This window comes from Ammospiza caudacuta, chromosome 6 (genome assembly GCF_027887145.1).
Source record: "Ammospiza caudacuta isolate bAmmCau1 chromosome 6, bAmmCau1.pri, whole genome shotgun sequence".
Lineage (NCBI taxonomy): Eukaryota > Metazoa > Chordata > Aves > Passeriformes > Passerellidae > Ammospiza > Ammospiza caudacuta.
The window spans coordinates 41880796-41902996 of record NC_080598.1 but is presented as its reverse complement, the minus strand read 5'-3'; the positions used below and the strand labels follow the sequence as shown (position 1 = coordinate 41902996).

General features: G+C 36.8%; 1 protein-coding gene across 1 annotated transcript in view; it reads right to left on the bottom strand.

Moving 5' to 3' along the window:
* The window catches only part of MIPOL1 (mirror-image polydactyly 1), a 151431-nt gene that overhangs the window by 119161 nt on the left and 10069 nt on the right, over positions 1-22201 (bottom strand). The window contains exons 3-5 of the mRNA XM_058807361.1: positions 13925-14111; positions 11491-11626; positions 10440-10545 (exon numbers count right to left, since the gene is read on the bottom strand). Of these exons, the coding sequence (XP_058663344.1) occupies positions 10440-10545; positions 11491-11626; positions 13925-14111 (429 nt within the window). The remainder of the gene's footprint in view (positions 1-10439; positions 10546-11490; positions 11627-13924; positions 14112-22201) is intronic.

The window sequence follows — 22201 nt, the reverse complement described above, 5'->3', positions numbered from 1 at the left end:
ACAAGAAAAAAAACATAGGAGGTAACCTAGGCTGTGCATTTCAGCTCACCAGACTTCCATTTCAATTGCTGAGATCTGTGATGGCAGGGAAACTAGTGCCAGAGCAATGACTGCCTGGGTGAACTACAGTGCAACTGCTATGTCCTGACTGGATCTGGAATACACAGGCAGCTTGACTCTCTATGGTAATTATTACCTATCAGTACCTAAATATATTTGTTTGCTATGGCTTCTCCAGTAAATTATGTCAGTGTATCTAGCATCATAAACAGAGACACTTCACAGAGAATCCTTTCCATAAAGCTGCAAGTGGAAACACTATGCAATTTTCACCTTGAAAACAACTGCTGCAATGAACTGAAAGTTGTCTAAAATAACTGAAGATTTGGCACTTATTACTATTCTGAGGTTAATTATTTTCCAGTTTAGCTAACTTCTTTCTGGCCTGTTCAAGTGCACCACTTCTGTCAGACCTTAGAACACCCTCACCTCAGCATGAAACCCCACAGTTTGTTGACTCCTGCAATGGATTTTGAATGTACACGTACACATAGAGCGACTGTCTTTTGGCATATCTCAGTCCCTCTCTGCATAAATATGGCCAGTGGTAATAATGACTATACAGGCTTTTAAAAGACAGATTTTTTTCTTCTTTGTCATTAAACCAAAGTAATGTACACGTAACAGTATGAAAGCATTCAGAAAAAAAGATTTTTCAAGTTATTTAAGCATCCTGCTTATCTGAAATCTTACCACCCCTGACAGCAGCTCAGATGCTAATTGCCTTTGAACAGTGAACCCTTCCCCCACCCAAAAGTCTATTACAAAACACTGTCTTTTAACCAGCAGCTACGAAAAGTACTTTATTGAGCAATTCTTTCTTGTTGTTTTCTTATCCTTCCACTAAAGTAAAGCATTGGTGTAAATATCCCACAGACCAGATCCACAAACTGCATTAAAAAATTCTATATAATTCATGTAAATTCTATATATTATATATATATATATATATATATATATATATATATATATATATATATATATAAAATTCATGTCACTTCTATGTCATTCTATATCAATTAAAAGTGTCTGGTTTTTAGTTCTGTTTCTTAAAAGCAATATTGCAAGTTTAATTCTAAAACAGATTAGGGAAAATGTAGAAAACCATGTAAGATGCTTGCATAGTAATCTAAATTTAAAAAAAAAAAAAGATACTTAGATACATGGCATATTAATACAACATAGCAATACTGACACTGCCAAAAGAAGTTACTTATTTAAAAATACTTAAAGACCTCATCTAGCTCATTTTAATGGTCTGTGGATGACTAAGTCACCTGATCTCTTCACCAGCCAAAGCTGAATTCAGTTTTGATGGTTTTGTTACCCAGTGGCTATACATTTCTGACTCCTATTTAACATTTTTTAAATTCCTTTTTTCCTACTCTAGGGAATATTATGACAGTCACACGACTGCAGGTAGTCTGAACATTCCCCATTTACACTGAGCTATGGATGAGTCACCAAGTAGAAGTTCAGGACTGTAAGGACCACAGCATGCTTGAAATAAGTGAAATGCATACACATTTAGGTCTCAATGCAGCAGCAAAGCAAAACATTTTGTGCCATATCTAGGAAAACAAGTGATGTATAAGCTTGTCCAGTTAGAGTCTATGAAAGAGTGACATGACATTCTTTCATATTAGAAAGAGTAAAAATTATCCAGATTATCATCCCTATGCTTCTTTAAAATGTGAGGTGAAAAATGATTAATACCAAGTCACCCTTCTAAATTCCATTCAAGATATGACATATCCAGCAAAATTCTAACTCCATACTGCTACACTGCCTGATCCAAAGAGAAAACAGATCCAGCTACTTTTTCACCAACTGCTCTGGTCACCATTACAAGGTTTTCCTTGGAGACCTTCTAGTGGCATACCAGCCACCCCTATCCTTTCCATCTTGAAGCCTGACCAAGAAGAAACACAAATTTGTACAAAATTCATATTTCAGGTAAGAAAATGACACACAGAAATGCAGTATGAATAGTCTAGTATTAAGCTAAAATGAATTGTGTCATTTACTAAGACATATATATATATATATATATATATATATATATATATATATACACATATCTATAATGGAATTCAAGAGTTAAAATATTTTAATCCCAGAGAACTGAATTAAGAAAAAAGGATTATTTTCCCATGCTTGCAAATATTGTAGTATATAAAAGTACAGCACTTTTAGTTTAGTTGTATAAACTTAATTTTTTAAATATTTTAATAACATCTTTCTCCTTGTAACTAAACTCCCTGCATACTCTAAAAGAGCTCTTTATTTTAAAAGAATCATTATGCTAAACTCATCAATTCTAAAACATTTTTAGTTTTTAGTAAAGAAAACAATTGTAAACAGAGAGCTTTTGTAAGGTAGATAGCTATTACAAAGTTCACTTAGAAAATCAATATAGCATTTTAGCTGGAATTTGCTCATTAAACACCCACAGCTCTAATGCAAATTATGATGGAATGAATAAAGCAAATACATATGCTTCTTTCTTTTTATTAAATGTAAAATCTACTGTTAATTGCATCTGGTATGTCATATAAACTTTTCTCCTTAACTATTAAATGGAAGCTTTTACAAAAGTCATTAGAGATTCTCTTTCTTTGACTTGTATAAATTTCAATATTTGTTCAGTAAAGGTTCACAGCAGTTAAATTACATTAACAAATATTATTAGCTACTATGTAAGCCAACTAAGTAAAATACTTATATTGCAGGTAAAACAAATCAATGGGTGTTTACAATAATATTTGGATATGTCCATTTTTAAACAAGCTTATCAAATATCATGTAATTCTTAGTCAAATGAGAGAGACTCAAAGTAGATTTTTTTATCCCAAATACTCAAATTTGTTTAGTAAGCTAATTGTTTTCTAATATGGGCAAAAGTAAATATGAAGAAGATGAACCATACCAAGTATGAGTTTACTGAGTCAAAGCAGTGTACATATTTTCTTAGTTGAACCTGATTCTTTTGGCAAACTTATCTCCTATACTTTTTAAACCACTTTTAAAACAGCAGTAATGAGAAGGTGTGCTGGAAATCATTCTAGTTTAAACAGTGTTTCATGATTTTCCAAACATGGAACTTTGGGGGAAGCAAGGAAAGCACAAGTCCCAGGATAAAAGTCTGTTTGCTTATTTCCTAGAGGTCATCTGCGTAAATAAAATAAACTGAGTAAGAGAGGCAAAAGAGGAAAACGTTGGGACTAAAAACAGAAATCACTTATTTATGGCAGCAGAAATCACTTTTTAAAATTACTCATAAAAAAAGTAAAATTAGAATACAGGCCAAGTCTTCTAAAGAAAATATGAGATCACTACACACAGCGCTACTGTATTTCAGAAGATACAGTAAATATTATTACACTACCATAACTGATTTTCAATATAAGTAAGTTTTACATATATATTAAATTTTATTTGACTGTATGGATATATGCATGTTCTCCTTGCAGAAATACAAACCTGTATGTATTTTTCATCCACTTAAATTAGAAATCAAAATCCTCTGAGATTTCCTTCTATTAAATTTAATGACTGTGCTCACAACTCCTAAATAAGTCAATCTTATCATAGACAAATAAAGAAAAAAACCCCTGCATTGCCATGAAAGCCTTTAAAATGTGTCATTAATTGGTCTCTGCTTATACATGTTACAAAATGCAGATAATCCCCAGAAATGTTCAAATTCTAAAGCACTTACAAAGTTCTTATTCAGGTTAATGGCAAACTATCAGGAGCTCCAGGGCTCACTGTCAACTTAAAAATAGTGTTGACATTTTCTATTACGAAACAGATAACTTAAGTTTCTAGCTTTTTTTGAAAGCTACCATTCATTTACTTTCAGTTATGACGTACAACTGAAAAACTAAAAGTAAAATAGTGATAAGAAGATCATAGGAAAAATACTGAAGTGTTTTCACCAGTCTGTACCAGGAGTTATAGACTAAAAGTAATTTACACCTAAATGTGACTTTATAGATAAAGCAATCTGAACAAACACTGATAGAACACACTGACTTCTTTATTGCTTTGTGTTTGTTGTATGTATTTAGTGCATAGCATTCATCTGCTCCTACATTTCCAACGCTATAAAAAGAGTGTCCTTAAAAAAAGGCTAAAGTTGTTTAGTGGCAGCTCTGCATAGGGTTTTCTTTATGTACTCAGATCACAATTCAATTAAAAAAAATAAAGTGGAAAAGAATAGGAGACAGCATTATACACAGACCCCAAGGCAGTTCTTGTGAAAGCCAATCCCTGTACAATACTTAAGCCTCTGCCTCTAACACACTAAACACAGCTGACTTCAAAATTTAAACCATAATGCTGTTAAACGTTTTTCTTCAGTGGGTAATTGCTGATGCCTGAATATTTATTTTTAGGGGGGAAATATAAACATTGCATTAAAGTTTGCAAGTTATAATTTGTCACATTAAAGGAAAGTTTTGTAACACCCCAAGAAGTAGATCATTTACAGAACTTTTTATTCCTGAATAAAACCCAATTCTTAATGCTCACCTAGCACTTGTGTGGAAGAAAGGACAGACTAGTCATAAAAAATGAAGAAGAAACTGGCTTGCTTTTTACATACAATTTCCACAGATAAATAGCTCAGTAATTGACATTTTAATCTATGCCAACTCATCATATAATGTACTTCAAAGAGCTGTATGCAACTTTTTGACAACCAACAATTCTGACAATCTGAAGGTAAAATCATATAATTTCAAATTAAGCTGTTAAAAATTAAGCCAAGAATTTCCCAGTCACGATGCCCCCACCTTGTGGTTTTTTTCTGTTCTTTAGATGGATTGTTTACCTTCCCATATAGAGGATTCAAATCATGCAGCTATTTTCAAAATTGTGTTATTTATCAGGAAATATTTTGAAAATATATTCAGGAACTAGTATTCATAATAAAGCATTTAATAGGACAAACCCCCTAAGAGTTATACGGACTAATTATGTAAATAAATTATGCACAGAAAACTGGTTTAGGGAAGTATATGCATTACCTTCTTAAACTGTAAAATATCATCCATATTTAGGTTTATAAATATGAGAGTTGGGAACTACTGAGTTCTCTTGGCTAAAGCCCAATATTGGCCTTATTTCAGTTTAATTGGAAGAGGATCTTGAATTCATCTTCTCCATGAGATATCAGGAACCTGGATTTCTGTTTGTACCAAAGGTTAATAAGAAATGTGTCTGCAAAAGTCAAACAGCATTAAATACCAAAAACTGATTATTATTCTGCAGGAGTTGTTCTGTCATTCATAATCTCTCCATGCTCCAACCTTCCACAGCTAATCTTTAATGGATGACATGCAGGAAAGAAAAATAACATCTAAAAAGGGACTCTAAAGTGAGCTTTGAAGAAATGGAAAATACTTTTCTTCTGTGCTGAAAGTTATTGCCACCCAAAGTTTATTACTGGCAAGATTACTAATTTCCTCTCACTTTATGTATATTAAATCAAATTAACTCTAAACTAACAGCCACTTGGATATTTGCTTTTACTTTTGCTATTAAATCTATGGCATATGCATATTCAGTAATTATTTTTGAAGTTAATTTAGAAAACTTCAAATAATGTTCATTAATATTTCACAGAATCACAGAATCACAGAAATTCAAGGCTGGAAGAGACCTATAAGATCATCAAGTCCAACCCATGTTCTAACACCTCAACTAGATCATGGCAGCAAGTGCCACATCCAGTCTTTTTTTGAACTCTTCGAGGGATGATGACTCCACCACCTCACTGGGTAGATGATTCCAGTATCTGACTACTCTTTCTGTAAAACACTTCCTTCTTAATTCTAACTTGCATCTCCCTTGGTGCAGCTTGAGACTGTGTCCTCTTGTTCTATCTGTTGTCGCCCAGAGAAAGAGACCGACCCCCAGCTCACCACAGCCACCCTTCAGGAAGTTGTAGAGACCGATGAGGTCGCCCCTGAGTCTCCTTTTCTCCAGGCTGAACAACCCCAGCTCCCTCAGCCGTTCTTCATATGGCTTGTACTCCAAGCCCCTCACCAGCCTCGTTGCTCTCCTTTGGACACGCTCAAGCAACTCAACGTCCCTCCTAAAGTGAGGGGCCCAGAACTGGACGCAATACTCCAGGTGAGGCCTCACCAGTGCCGAGTACAGGGGAAGAATGACCTCCCTGCTCCTGCTGGACACACCGTTCCTGATACTGGCCAGGATGGCATTGGCCCTCTTGGCTACCTGGGCACACTGCTGGCTCATATTCAATCGACTGTCAACCAGCACCCCCAGGTCCCTTTCCACCTGGGCACTATCCAGCCATTCCGTCCCCAGCTTATATCGGTACAGGGGGTTATTGTGGCCGAAGTGCAGGACTCGGCACTTCGACTTATTGAACTTCATCCCGTTTGATTCTGCCCATGCATCCAACCATTCCAAATCTCTCTGCAGAGCCCTACGTCCCTCAAGCAGATCTACACTCTTTCCCAATTTAGTGTCATCAACGAATTTACTAATAAAAGACTCTAAGCCCTCATCCATGTCGTCAATAAAAATATTGAACAGAACTGGCCCCAACACAGACCCCTGAGGGACACCACTGGTGACTGGTCGCCAGCTGGATGCAGCACCATTCACCACCACTCTCTGGGCCCGGCCATGCAGCCAGTTCTGAACCCAGCAAAGGGTATTCCTGTCCACACCATATTCAAGAATTCCAAAATACCACGAATGTATATTCACAACATTTTCATAAAAACAGACCTGAAATAGGGACTTCATTATAGGTATATTGCCCTAGCTTCCAAGAGACTGAAAGTTGTATGATATATACCACCATGTTAGAAGTACTGCTTTCCTCTTTTTCCACACTGTATTTCCTATCATTACCTTGGTGTTTCAGAGAGCATCTACAGTTCTCAGGTAATAAAAATGGTGTGAAACCCCTAACAGAGCTGGACTCAACCTTGCTGAGCTGATGTTGATTTAAGAAAGTATTAAATTTTGGTAACATTATTATTAAGATACTGGCATAAAAAAAAAACCAACTCATGGAACATCTGTTGCTACAGAAAGATTTAAGCATAAATATTTTTATTTTATTTTTGTTCAGAATTATTGTTAGTCTCAATATATACTCTGATAGCAAAAAAAATATTCCAAGAGCTCCAGTTCTGATGTCAACTATCTTATCTTGCTGCAGTAATGGCACTGTGAGAACAGGGCTTTGATATTTTTTCCAGTCTATTACTACTATGCTCTATAACTTTCCCTTACACTCTACCAGCTCCTTCCTCTATAAATTCACATATATATCCCCTGCATAATTCTTCCATTAGGAAAAAATGAAGTCGCTTACTTACTACATCCATCCAAAGTGAGATCTGATCTTTCAGCTCGGTTTTTGAAGACTTACTCCCTTGCAATGCCTCCATCTTGATTTTCAGTCTGTCCTCAGAAGATGTATGCTCCTTCCCCTTTCCACTCCCACAGGTGACACCCATTCCCTTTTCTGTTCAATATATGAAAGCTCTGCACACCCAAATTTCAGATCTGGCTATTCTTCCTGCTTCCTATGTGGCGTTCCCTTTTTTGCTTACGCTATCCTGGGGTCTGTTCTTTTATGATGTGTGCTTCCCCGGCTTTTCCAGATGTTGCCTCCACCTCTGTTCTTCTTCATGAGAGGGAGCAAAACTAACAGTAGCTTCTGACATTGGGTCAGAATGACACAAAATCCAACAGAAGAATAATGAATAAGCTACAGGAACCTGCGGTTACTATGTCCACCAGAAACAACAGTCTCTAATGACTAAAAGTCTGAAATCAAAACTTGAAATTCTCTAATTTTCTTTAGCCATAACTAGCTAACATAGAGATAGGGATCCAAGGAAGTTTTAAAATATGTTTTCAAGGCTAGCTAACAAAATTTAAAAATGAAAACATTCTGAAAATAAGTTATTTACTTCATACAGAATAATACTTTTCTTCCATCATGTCTTCTGCTTTAATTCTACTTTTTTTTCTTTTCTCATGAAGAATTGCACAAATTTACCCTTTTTTCTTTACTTTTTCTTTGAACAATTTAAAAATCACAAAATGACAATCTTTAGATTATTTGTTTCTGTAGACTGTTGTAGCTTCATTTCAAAATGCTCCTTTGTCTTCACTTTTCAATTCTTTCCATGAGGTAAAACCTATCAATTAGAGGGTTACCTTTCAAAACAGAATTCTAATATTCCTCAAAGTAGATAACACTTTTATGGTGTACCTTTCTTATGTTCTTTACAATATAATTTTGTGGAGTCACTTATCATAAAGTCAGTACTAAGTAATAATAAAAATGCAAACACCCATATTTACAAGCTTCACTATACCATGTGTTACACACTGCAGTAATTAAACATTAACTAGTAACCTGAAATTGCAGCAGCATGTGTTCTCCCTTTCTCAAAGAACTTAATGCAGGGGGATAAGTTTTTCCTTGAACACACCGTCTGCTCTTTATTAGGTTCTGCTTGTCCATTAGAACTATCCCCAAGGCTTTTATGAGAGAGACACACACAGGCTTCCACAAATCCAGTCTGGTTCACATAATTCCAGATTTTAAACCATTTATCCGAATTTGGTAACATTCTTAGAACTGTAAGACAGGAAGCAAAAAAGTGTGAAGCATTAACGATGCTTCCTGTTGGCAAACAGTTTAAGTAGTAAGGAGCCTCTTGCCCTCTCTCTTCAGCATTTAAAGGATTTTATACTTCCTGTACTCATAAAAGGAGAAAAAAAGGTTATTTTTTAAAGGTCATTGTTATTTCACTATGTAGCTGTCTTTAAAATTTGGTTTATTCTTCCTTTAAAAACAGAATAAGCATGTTAAATTATTATTTCCATATTCATGCCACTCTGTTTTGAAGAAAAAAATATGCTTAGGACATCAATAGAAAGTTTAAGCAGTAGTGTAGGAAAACAACAATTTCCTAACTAGTATTTCAACCATATCCATAAAAATGAAACTATCTGTGTTTTTGACACACCTTTCTTTCCAGGTTTTAATGAGCAATGAACACCTCTACCAAAGAGAACCATGAACAGAGGTAAAAACACTGGGCAAATATCCAGGAACAAACACAGAACTTCATATTCAAGCCAAACAATCTGCGTTACCTTTCGGCTGGTGGATATAACAATGACACACGCATAGTGCAGATTTTTCTTTTGTGTGAAAATAAAGCAAGCAGTTATGTGAAATTAAATAAGAGTAAAAATTATGCCTGTATTTAATTTTTTTCCTAAGATGTTGATTAGATTTGACTTTCCCTTCCCCCACCAAGAAAATCTAGGAACTCTCTTTTCCATCTATAATATTCACACTATACCATATTCTCAGAAGTTTGTTATTAAGTGGAATGTCAGCCATCTGTTTTTCAGCTAGAGAGTTTATTATCTGCTCCATTTTCCTGAAGACAGTTACTCCTCCCTTTAGTACAAATATTTTGGGAACAGCTATTAGTACTATTAATACTCTATGAAGTGTGTGTGACCTATGAGGAAACAATTTTACCAAGCTAACACTTTCTTTCTGAACAAATGATTCCATTAATTTATAAAAGCACTCCCATTAATGTCTTTTAAACATCTTCATGAAAACCTGAGATTATTTTTCATCTAAGGGTACACTGGATACACAGTCACTTTTCAATAATAAGAATGCCCAGCTTTATTACATTAGCAGTTTCCACAAGCACAGAATACAAACTGTCTCCATGCTTGTATGTCTATCTAAAGAACAACAACAAATATAGGCACATGCTCACTTTCAGATATAAACTTAAAAACCTTTCCTTCTGAGAATTCATATAAACTTCATTCACTGGATATATGGCATCATCTGACAAAAATTCATTTTAACTACCAAAAGAGCAGATTTTTCAAGAACAGCACAGGTCCCTGGTTGAGGTGAATGTGAGACTATCTCCAAACACGGAGAGGGGGTAGTATTGCTCTGAACCAGCTAAAACAATAAGTGGTATTTGAACTGCTGGTTGAAAGGTAGAGGCACTGGTAATCATTATTTCCCCTTGTTTGTTCAGGACCTTCCAACAAAACAAACAACCTTTTTGTGATTGGATTGACATGGTGTTAACAATGCATTTAATGCCCAAATCAGTATGAATACAGGTAAAGCTCCTACTAATACCAGTACCAGGATGTTAAAGCCATCTATTTTCTAAGCAACTCTAAACAGCCACACATAAAAAAAAAAGTCAAATCTTCCCTCCTTTAGCAAATAAAGCTAACATTCACTAGGCCACGTCATATAGCAACCACGGGTACTGTATGAGCCATACAGCCATCTGTTAAACGCTTGCCTACTGTACCTGCAATCCTTTCTGCAATCTTGGCTTCTGTAGCTCTGTCTTGCAATTCTAAGTCCAGTTTCATTGTCTTCAGCTCCTTGTCCTTTTCAGCCAGCTTACCTTGAAGCTGAATTTAGCAAGTGGACAGTAAGATTCTTATCTGGTTGAAACTGTCAACAAGCAATTCAACCACAATAAAATTGCAAACAATGATTTCTCACCCCCAAAATACAAATACTAAGCGTTAAACCAGAAGTTCAATTGATTATATTTACATGTTTAAAGAACAAATGTTAAGAATATGATTTATTTTTAACATCTGGGCTACCTTGCTCCGTGAGACAAGCAGCAATGCACATGCCATTGTTTTTATTTGTGATTCTCTTCCTCAGGTATCACCAGCTGTAGTCCTTCTTGCTGAGGAAGTTCAGAATTGCACAGAATATAATGTAGGTTGTTGCATTAATAGCCTGTTTCCTACCAAGATACAGACATCACAGTCTGAAAAGACTGGTGTAAATGCATATTTTTCATATTCTTCATCAGATGGAAGATTGGTATTCTTTCACATACCAAGGCTTTTCTTTTAAAGGGTATTTACTAAATCCGTTCTTGGACAGATATCTGAACTTGAATATTCAATGACACTTCATGGAACAACTAGAGACTGTTAGATTTGTTTAGGCACATGCAACCACAGCTAACACTTAAAGCAATGCAGTGTTCAAGGAAGATGGAATTTTCTCCCCTTCAATAAAGCTGAGCTATCAGGGCACATTAATTGGATTCTACCCATGAAATCCTGGTCTAGTCTTTGGTCTTCATTGGTTTTCATCCAGGGTACAAGAATCTATGTCATTGATCAAAAAAGTCAGAGAGTAGGTTGGAGGGTTTTTTTTTAATTCCAGAGAAATAGCTGTTAAGCAAATACTAAAAATCCAAAATTACAGGAAACTAGTGATTGGTGCACTAAAATAAATAACAAAACTAAATCAGGCACAGTTTAAAGTGTATGTTTTGCAAGGCAATTATAAAAAAGCAAATATTCGTATCTTGAATATCTTAATTGTACCTTTTTATTTTTGGCCCTCAGAGTGTCCAATTCTTTTAAAAGGAATGCAGTTTCTGTTCTTCCACCTAAATCTTCAGCATCATTCCATAAGGATATAAATTCAGGGAGCATCCTGCTATCCTTTCTTTCTACACTGCTGCATTTTTGAAAGGGAACAAAAAGAAATGAAAAATAATTAAAAAACCAGTTATTATTCCACCTCTCTGAAACAAAATGCAGAGAAATAAATTATCAAAACTTGTTAACAAACTTGTTAACCACTGCAAATGTATTAAATAGTCAGAAAAAATGGATGCCCTTCTGCCACTTCTTAAAGCTGCAATTCTGAAAAGAATCTGCAAATCTGGAATAGTAAACAAATATCCTACAGTACTAAGGCAAAAACCAGATGAATATAAATGGGCTATGAAGCCTATAAACAGCAAATGCTTAAGGAAAGCAAATACTAAAAACCATTGCTTAACACAGAGAAAAAAGTAATAAAACATTTGGGGATCAAAGTGATGCTCAGGTCTAAGCAAACCAAATTTTTTTGTAGAATGATTCCACAAGAAGTGATATGAGAATATCCATTAAAAAATCTAGGAATTCGTCTTGAAGAAATCTGTAAAATGATGGTATAATTCTAAATATTATAACTGACAACAGGAATTCCATACTGTATGCCACCTGAAGTTTTAAAATAACTTACTAGCCATAGACAACTTAAACTAAGACAAGATTCAATGTCCAGAAAAATTCTCTCAAAGTAAGGCTCTCATAAAACTTCTTGAGTATCCATTGATACTCACAGATCATTCAGACCTTGTTTGTAACATGGCAGCAAAATTAGTAAATGAATGATTAGAAAGGAACTAGCAAATATTTTTAATATTTGCTTTAAGCATTTTCTGGTTATACATTTCATTGCTAATAACCGATAAGAAGTAGCCACAGAAAAGCTATACCCTCTGAACTCCTGCTGCCACTGTAGACATTACTTTATTTGTAATTCACATCCTAGAAATATAAAGAATGCTATCTATTGCTCCAAAGAGTCATTATCTTAGGCAGATAGTTGTCTGTACTCAGCCACCCTTTTTTCACCTGCTTCCACTGCATTTATTTTCTCCTCCCTTCTCCTTTAAACTAAAAATGATAAATCACATTGACAGTACCAGGACCACCATCTAAAACACAAATCAACACTAACTTAACATTTCCTAGATTTTTCTGTATCAAGAAATATTAACATATATTCTAATTAAAATCTATTTGGGCAAAGATAGGTTTTGGCATATAGCTTTAGGATCCTACATATGACATACATGGAGCTGAGATGGTTCACCATGATGACTGCTGTGGGAGGTTAATCTTGGTGTTCCAGACCAGCCTGATCGTCAGAGGGACGGGCAGTGGTGAAAGGTAAAATGAACAATTTTTGGGTGACGCTGTGCTGGGCTGTACCTAAGCAGTCTGGATTATATTTGGCATTTAGTGCAGGATGCATTGCCCTTACAGCAAATCTCAGCTGCTAATGCAAAAAGGCAAAAAGGAAAAAGTGTTAAGAATTGGGTTTGGCCCAAACAGTCACCATTAGATCATAATGAAGATAGCAAAACTGGGTGTAGAATCTGCTAGACAGGTGAGGAATCAGTGTATTTTTCAAAAGTATGTAATAGGGCTTTGCAGTCTTGATCCCATTTTCAAAAACAACTCTGACACTCTCAGTTGAAAATTAGTATTCAGACTGCCTAAGTCACTCAAAACTGGTAGCATGTTCCCTAACCAGTAAGCTAGTTAAAGGTGTAACTAGCCAGCTACTTATACCTTTGTACATTGGGTCACATATAGAATGAGTGTACATATTTCTTAAGACTGCTATAAAGGGCCACTGCTCAGTAAAAACACTAGTGATAAGAAATGACCAAAATTAATGACACAATAAAATCTTCAGAGTCTATATTACACTTTTCAATCATATTAGCCGTCCTCAGATTCCTGTCACAGACTGCTACAAAATACTACAGCTTCTCATCTTCATTCTTCCAGCCTCATCTGGACTTCACCCTGCTTTATTCCTGCTTCCTACTCATCACATTTCAGGTGCTTGTTGTCTACAGCCACAGATACTACTAGGTTTTCAAGATTTGTTTTTTATTCTGTTCAATATGCACCTTCAAAATTGTCTGTAGAGATCACAATCATTGAAATACCCACAATGTGTGATATAAACCATTGCAGTGATCATGTGTTCTATGAGTGCTAAAGAATACAGAGGTGAAATGCTACATTCTACAAGGGAAGACGGGCAGATAGGGTGATTCTAAGTAAAAAGCTGACTTACTGATTGTCATGTGGGAAGCAAATTTCCCTATATTTACTCAAAAAATGTGTATATTGTCAATAATTTGAATCTAGAAAAATTATGTAGAGGGATATTTCCTGGGTTTACCTTGATTCTTCAGAACCAGAATTACAGTCAGGTAGGACTCCTGCTCTTTGACTGCTTACTCGCAAATCTGAAAGTTTCGGTGCTTCGGTTTCTGCCTGGATAAAAAATCCTGTGTGTTTTTGAGAATTCTTATAAAACTGAAGTTCAGCACAAAAGTCTTCCTTTTTCTGATCCAAGGTACATGTTTCTAGTTGGGAAGAGAAGCAAACACATTTTCTCATTTGGATAATGAAGCACAAATTGAGATTTTTCATTTGAAAATTGCTTGTTATAAGAATATAATATAGTACTAGAAAGGAACAAGTGATTTAGTTTCAGATTCCCAACTTCTTTGTCCCTTCACTAAGGAATGAGACCTGTTACCTACAGCATGGATGGATGTAGGTAGGAATTACAACCCATTTACTGGATTTTTCTCATGGAAACATGAAAAATTCATCATCATTTCCTAAGCCCTCCTCCCCCTTAAATGACTTCTTAAAATAATGCTGACTGTAGAAAATTATTTACCTATCTCTTACAAAATTCAGCTCTACTATAGTGAGATATGATGAATTTCTGCTATAGAGAGGGAAATTTTTAGGTTATAACTAGACTCTTACTTATAGTGAGGTTTCTTTCAAACCCATTTTGGCTACAAAAGGAGTATCATCAAGCTGTAGTTAGTAAAAACAAATTTAAAGCACCATTATTCACTCCTGGAGAGTGTGAGGTACAGGCTCATACAACTAAAGAACTTGAAGAATGCAAAGCAGAAATTGTGCCAAAGGGAAAAATTATCTGATTAAAATGTTGAGTGTGATAGCTAGTTCTCTTAGCTTGGCTACTAGATATTTTTAGGACATATTTCTGATATCAAGGCATTTAAATGAAAGAAAGATCCACATACCACGAATGCTCTTTCATAAAGTAAGAACAAGTACCTTTTAATTATAGAATTATATTAAAAAATGAGAAGGAAGCAGCCTAAAACCACTGGAAATGGAAAAAAGGTGCATATATTTTTCATTCTTTCATTTAGATTAGTAGAGAACAAACAGTGGAGCTTTTGCTTATTTAATAAAGTTAGTGTTTCCAAACGTTTTGGATAAAATATAGGGCATATATTATTTGATCCACCTTATAACATCCTCCTCAAAAATAATAAGAAACTGTCTATACAGTTGAAATCAAGTAGAAATAGACCAAAATTACAAATCAATGACTATCATGAGGCCATCCTGCAGGTAAACACAGTTGTAAGCACAGTTTCCAAGTAAAAAATACTGAAAACTGTTTATCAAGTGTATTGCAACAGATTCCTCTTTCCTTAAATGAGGAAAGACACAAGATTTTAGGCAACAGCCCAAGGGCCCCAAGAGATGACTTGGGAATTGGCTGGAATCAGTTTAACAACTTCCAATATGGAGCTATGTGTTACCACCTCCAGGAAAAAGTTATGGGACCCACTGCTCATCTGTATTCTCTGCATCCACTTCAGTACAAACTTACTTGAATCCACTCTAACCAGTTCTGTAAACTGCAACCACTGATCTTTACACTAGATTAAACAACAATCAACAGAGTATCATCATCTTTGTCTTTTGATAAGTACAAAACTACTTTCAGTACTGTGACTGAAATATGTTCCTCATAACATTTCACACCTAGTCCAGAAAGAACACAAGACACAGCCACCTGGATTCTTCAAAACAAGTGTATGCTGTTTCCACTGGATTGAAATCCTGCAGGTTTTTGAGCAGATTTCCTCTGAAGTGCTGCTACATCTGAAAACTAGATTTGATGTCTTACTCCTCTTTATAGTAGGGAGCAAGGATCTCTAAAGAAATGTATGTTAAAAAACCCCCACTAAATATACTCCAAGAACCTGACTCAGTTTGGGAGTGATAATACATAAGGGCAAAACTTTGAATCCTTTCCAGTAAGTACTACCTGAAAACTAACCTAGTCTGAGTTTCCATACTTGAAAAGCATTTTATAGGGAGTTGTGTTTCCCATTTGATTTATATTATAAAGAACTTCCTATGAAATATCCTGTTCACTTCTCCTGTTTCAGATGCAGTGTCGGTATAAATGCAGTTGCAAATTATGCTCCAGGGGAGGTGCAATGCTTCACTTGCCATGACAACTTTTCCTCCTCCTCTCTAGGGCATCCACTTATTCTCTAAGCTATATATATATATATATATGTGAAGTGCCTCAAGCAAAGTATGTCACACTCTATGGAAGAATTCAAGCACAATGTATATCTGTTGAAATAACCAGTGACAGTATTGCCAGGAAACTTTGCTCTTTGTTTAGCATCATGGTACTCTACTTTGGCCCTATGAAAGTTGGAGAAGAAAAATCTCACTTCAGAGAGCTAAGAACTTTTGATGATGTTTTAGGCTGCTTCTCTTCCCTTAGCATGAGAGAAAGTTTTTATTCTTTTCACAGTTCCTGTTTTGTTAATTTGCTCCTTTCATTCCAGCATTTAAGAAGAGACCACAGAAGAGTGACTGAAGTTGGCAGAGACCACTGGAAATCACCTTGCTGGCACCTCAATCATTTGTAACAGGAAGTTGTCCCCAGCCACTTCTAGATCACCTGAGCCCTGCTGCTGTCCTTTCAGCAGATCATTAACATCACTGTAGTATCCCATGGGAACCTGGACCTTCGAACATGAGAGTTCTTCCAATTCTCTGAAGAAGGCCTCATCTACTTACTCAGCCCTCCTCCATGCCCCCTCCCTGTTAGAAGGATCAAGGCAAACACCACCTGGGTTCCCACACCCTGATCATCAAGCCTGGAGCCATACAGTCACATGCAACACTTCCCAGGCCACCCCCACAGTATCACTAATGCCTACAGGGAAGAGCAGCAGGGAGTAAGAGGGTCAGACGAGCATCAGCAGGCTTTCTGTAACATTCTGAATACGAGCTGTAAACAAGAAAAAAAGGTCTCTAGACAACAGGTCAGTTCACAAGGCAGATTTTTATTTTTAAGACCAGAAGTGAACATGACTGCATGATGAGGTAAATATCTGCATTAGCAGTTGTACTTCTGCTAAATCCTTAGTCCATGTCAAGATCCGTGTTTTTAACTGTAAACTACTGCAGCTAAAGAAAATAAAAGAGAATTTAGAATAGTACTAAAAGTGTGTTAGTATTTATAAATGCTAATGCTGCTTCTTTAGACAACATACATCTGCAGGACGCCTTTTCATCCAGATTCAATTTCCTCAAGCACATGTATAAGACTAAGTAGCATCACAGACAGGAAGGCTGTAAGTGGCATTCATGGAAATATAAGGTGAAATACAGAGGATCTGTTCTTTCTCCAGTGGCTTTTAAGAGAGAAGATGATGGCAGCCTCTTCCACCCAAAACTGAAAGCACTCTGCCAAGGGCATTAAGGTGAGAGGTTTTTATTCATTTAATAAAGCTGTAATGTTTTTTTTAATCAGCATGCAAAAATTGTCAGTAGAATGCTTTGGGGAAGACATTTTGAACACTGTCAGATCAATCGACATAGGATTCAATTTATTTTTAAAACCACTTTATTCTTCATATAGCCCATGACCCTCACATCAAATAATTTAGGCTTTGGTACGTGGTAGCTTGTCTTGTTGCTAAACCAAGTGGCAATTTTAATACATGCACTTCAGTGCTTTTTTCCTCATGCCTCCTGCAAATCGCATCGTGCACTAATTACCAATGCTGCAGAAACACACTGGGGAGTAAGTAGCATTTGCAATAATCAGGCTGCACAGGGAACATCAGAGAAAGGGTAAAACAGCCCTGCAATTTGGAAAAAATTATGTAGATTTCATTAAGTGGTACCACCACTGCTGATTCTGGTTCTTGGGTATACTAAACAAATTTTTTTCCATATAAAATGGTACAAGTTCAGTAGCCCAGATTAATATTTCACTATAGGGAGAAACTGAACAGCTGATCTTCTGTATGTATTTATCTTGAATGAATAGCTTGTTCACATTGCGGGAAAGAAAAGCAAATGTTAAGAAGAAGGAATATGAAGACACCAGAATTAAATCTGGGAATTGATTGTGAGGGACGTAAGGGGAAGATAATGCTGTCATGGCTGGAAACAGTAAAGGCAGAACAGAATTCAATGTTGTTAAGCTAGGAGTGGTTGAAAAGTCAAGTAAAAACATTAAACGCATCATACTGTGCAGACACCCACTATTCTCACAGCTTCTTCTGAGAAGCAGGGGATAAGCACCGAGATCAGGGAAAGCACAGCATTAGAGAATCCCACACCAACAGCGATAAATCACAGAAGGTGCGGATTCAACTGGAAGACTGAAGAGGCAACAGCATCCCTTGTTACACCACTCAGTACATTCAGCTGTCCCATCATCCAGCAGAAACTGAGTGGACACCCCCTTCCCTCTGTCTTTCAGCACCCTACTAAAATGCACTGATCACCTCAGAGGTTTGCAGGGAATCTCCACAGGATAAGAGTAAAGGGAAAAAAACCAAAACCCAATGGAACATGCACACAGACTACGGATCTGGTTGCAGATAAGTCTGGGGACACTAGAAGCTCCAGGTGCAGCAAATCAGCTTCAAGTGTAATAGGACTTACAGCTTGCTACCTGTAGCTTATTAGTATCTGTTTTAAGCTGGTCTGTGACATGTACATAGTATGTTCTCATCTGTCTGCAAAAGACTGCATGAGTGAACCAACCCCTAGCAGGATGGCAGTAAGAGGCATAATAGGAAAAAGCAAAAGCAGAAAGGAAGAGAATGAGCCATAGACCCCCTGGTAGCAGGAGCAAAGATGACTGCAAATTCAGTAGCTACGACACTGTGACACTTTCAGATTAAATACATTTGAAAATATGTAGAACAAAACATTGTGCTGCATTTGAGGCAGTCAACCTCAATTAATAAAAGCCTCCAGAATTCCTCCTGTTAATCATAGAATCATAGAATGTTTTGGGTTGGACGAGACCCTAGAGATCATCTAGTTCCAATTTCGCTGCCCTAAGCAGGGAGGCCACCCATGAGACCATGTTGGCCAGGGCCCCATGCAGCCTGGCCTTGAAAACTTCCTAGGACAGGGCACTCATAAATTCTCTAGACAACCTGTTGCAGTGCCTCATCACTCTGGTAAAGAATGTCTCCAAAAATCTTACCTAAATCTGTCCTCTTTTAATTTGACACTCTTTCCCCTTGTCCTATCGTCTACCTGTGTAAGAAATTGCTCTCCCTCTTTTTTTATAAGTCACCTTCAAATACTGGAAGGTCTCAGTGACATCTTCCCAGAGACTTCTCTTCTCAAGGCTGAAAAACCCCAGCTTTCTCAGCCTGTCTCTCCTCACAGGACTTGTTCTCCAGCCTTCTGATCATCTTCCTGGCCAAGTCTGGATTTGCTGCAACAGGCCCACACTTCTGTGCTGGGGTTCCCAGACTAGATGCAGTACTTCACATGGGGTCTCACAGGGGCAGAGTGGAAAGGTGCAATAATTTTCCTCAACTTGCTGGCCAGACTTCTTTTGATGCAGTCCAGGATGCTGTTGGCTGTCTGGGCTGCAATCACATATTTTTTTCTTCTCAAAAACACAACTTCAATGTCTGTGAGGGTTTTTTTTTTGTTTGTATAATATCAAACATTTTGAATTTCAAAGACGAGGGAATATTCACTATCCAACAAAACTATCCATGCAAAGAGCCACCCTGGCCCTATACAAAACTAACCTGTTTCCAATGGAATAATAGGACACATTTCCTATGGTTTAAAAGAACTTGATTTTGCCCCACTACAAATCACACCTCTACAACACTTGTTGCAATAGCTATTACTTTAGAACTTCACCTTCATTTCCACTTGACTAACTGCTACTCTTTATCGTTGGCTTTCAAATTATCTAATATTTTTCCTACAATAATAAGACTAAAAATGTAGCCTGACGGCCACTAAATTTTCAAGCCATGCAAATGAAATTAGTACTATGGCCGAATATTCCTTTTTGAGCTGAAAATGATGAGTCAACGATTTTGTCAAAAGACAAACATTCATTCACTAAGCTATTTAACTACTGGAACTTCTACCAAACAGAATGACTGTGAAAGACTTAGACTGTTCCACAGTTTGCCCTTTACTGAATGATTAAAAGGCATAAATCCTGAAAATGAGTAGGAACTGAAATTCAAGGCTTTTGTAGGCATAAATATGCAAAGAAAGAAAATGAGTCTGGTGGAAGAAATCTGATCCTATTGTCTGACATTAATGATAAGAGATCGTTTAGATCTTATGCATTTTCAGAATGCCTGTATTTTCCTTTTTCATTCATATTTGAGCTAATACAGATGCAATATACATGCATATGTCAAAGGTGCTCATTACTTTTGACTAATTTCCTTGCTGGTTTATCTTTCCCATGACCTACAAAAAAATTCAGAGTTAATCCTAAAAAAGGTGCTGTACCTAATTTTCAAGAAAGTAATTCCTATTTCAGGAAACAATTACAAAAGGTCAGTAATAAAAGGTCCATAATACATGCTTTCTCCAAAACAAGCAACATGAAAAAGTGAAGCTTTATTGTCTTCGGACTTACTACAGATTTACTTATGTTAGCAATTATTTAGGCCTCTTCAGTGCAATGCAGTATACTGAGACCAAGAGTAACTAAGAGCAAATGCCTGTCCCATCATAATGCAGTTTCCTGATGTTTAAAGAAAACAGCAAGCTTCTAGTTATTTAGTATTCAAGATTATTCAGTAGGACTCTAAGATCTCACTAAATCACTTCTGTAGCATGGAAGAATGGCAGTCATAGGAAACTGATAACAAGCAAAGACTGAGCTCAGAGTAGATTCGTAAAACAAAGCTAATTCCTTTTATTTCTCTGTGCTCTGCCCAGCCAAAGTACTATGTAAAAAGCCAAAGTACCTGCCAAATCCTTGGCAATAGCAAAGAGGAAATCACAACATAGACGCATTGTCCATTCAGTGCCCCAACTATACATGACCATGGGCTCTGCAGAGAGCATCATGGGTCAGCTCATAAGGATGGGGACTATCAAATTACATTTAAGTAACTCTTACTCATAAAGGTCCTGGATTTATCTCTGAGATAGTGTATCTCCTCTCACTTTAAGACACACAAGACAGATATTCATTGAAATAAGACTTGGAAAGAACATTTTTATACAAACTCTTAGAGATGTTTTTTAGGAGATGTGTAAGTGCTGTGATAGTAATTTTAAAGCCATTGGGACTAAGGCACAGAGTGAAGAAGTAACTGCATTGAGGTCATTGAGCAAGCTATGTATCCTGGTTCCAGCCGGGACAAGCTTTATTTTTGCAGTAGACAGGAGGGTGCACGGCCAGCACACAGAATTTACTCTATACCAACTCACACCATTGCCAGGGGCAGGGGAAAGGAACTCTTCCAGGGAGAAGAGGTTCCTTCTGGGCATGAAAACGTGGCAGCGGGAGCTGTCAGCTATTGCCTATTTAAGGGGGAAGGGATGGTTGGGGGACTGGGGGTGTGGTTTCTGTGTGAATCGTTTCTTTTCTTATTCCCTCTGTCATTAGTATTGTTGCTGTTACTGCTCAGTTTCTTATCTCATTGCTGTACCCAGTAAATTGCTCTTATCTCAACCCATGATCTTTGCTTTTCCGGCCTCACATTGGAGGGTGGAGAGGGAGTGGCACATGGTTTTAATGGAAGAATTAATTGGAGAATACCGTTCCTAAACCAAGACAGCTGTAATTGGAGCCCAGTGTGAGGCATGGTTGAGATTCAACAGATCTGCCCAGAGCAGGTTAGAAACAAATTTGATCAAAGTATTTGTTGTATTAGGTCCAGAGGCAATGCTCACAATGTTGCCTGGGCTGTTCAAATGGGTATTATTATATATAACCATGTATATATTCCCATAGATGCTCCTCACTAGGATCTTTTTCAGAGCAGGGAGAGGGATCAGGATCCCTTTGTTGCTGTACTGTGGGATATCAGCTTATGACAAGACAACATCAAGGACAATGAAAGTAATTTGGGATGTGTACTCAGTGTTTCTCTCCTATCCTTCCTCAGGTACTGCCTCTGGGGGCCCATTAATAATGATACCCAGTCTGTGGGAAGAACAGGGGGGATGACTTTCCCCAGCTTTTCACCCCCTTCTCCTCCTTCAGACCTGTTAAAACAACTTTTGACAACTTTTAATTTCTGCTGGATGTTAAGGAAAGCATATTTTTGTTGCTAAGTCTGCCACTTCTCCTCAGTGCAGTCTACACCATATTTAGAGTCAGGCCAGAGATTTCTTG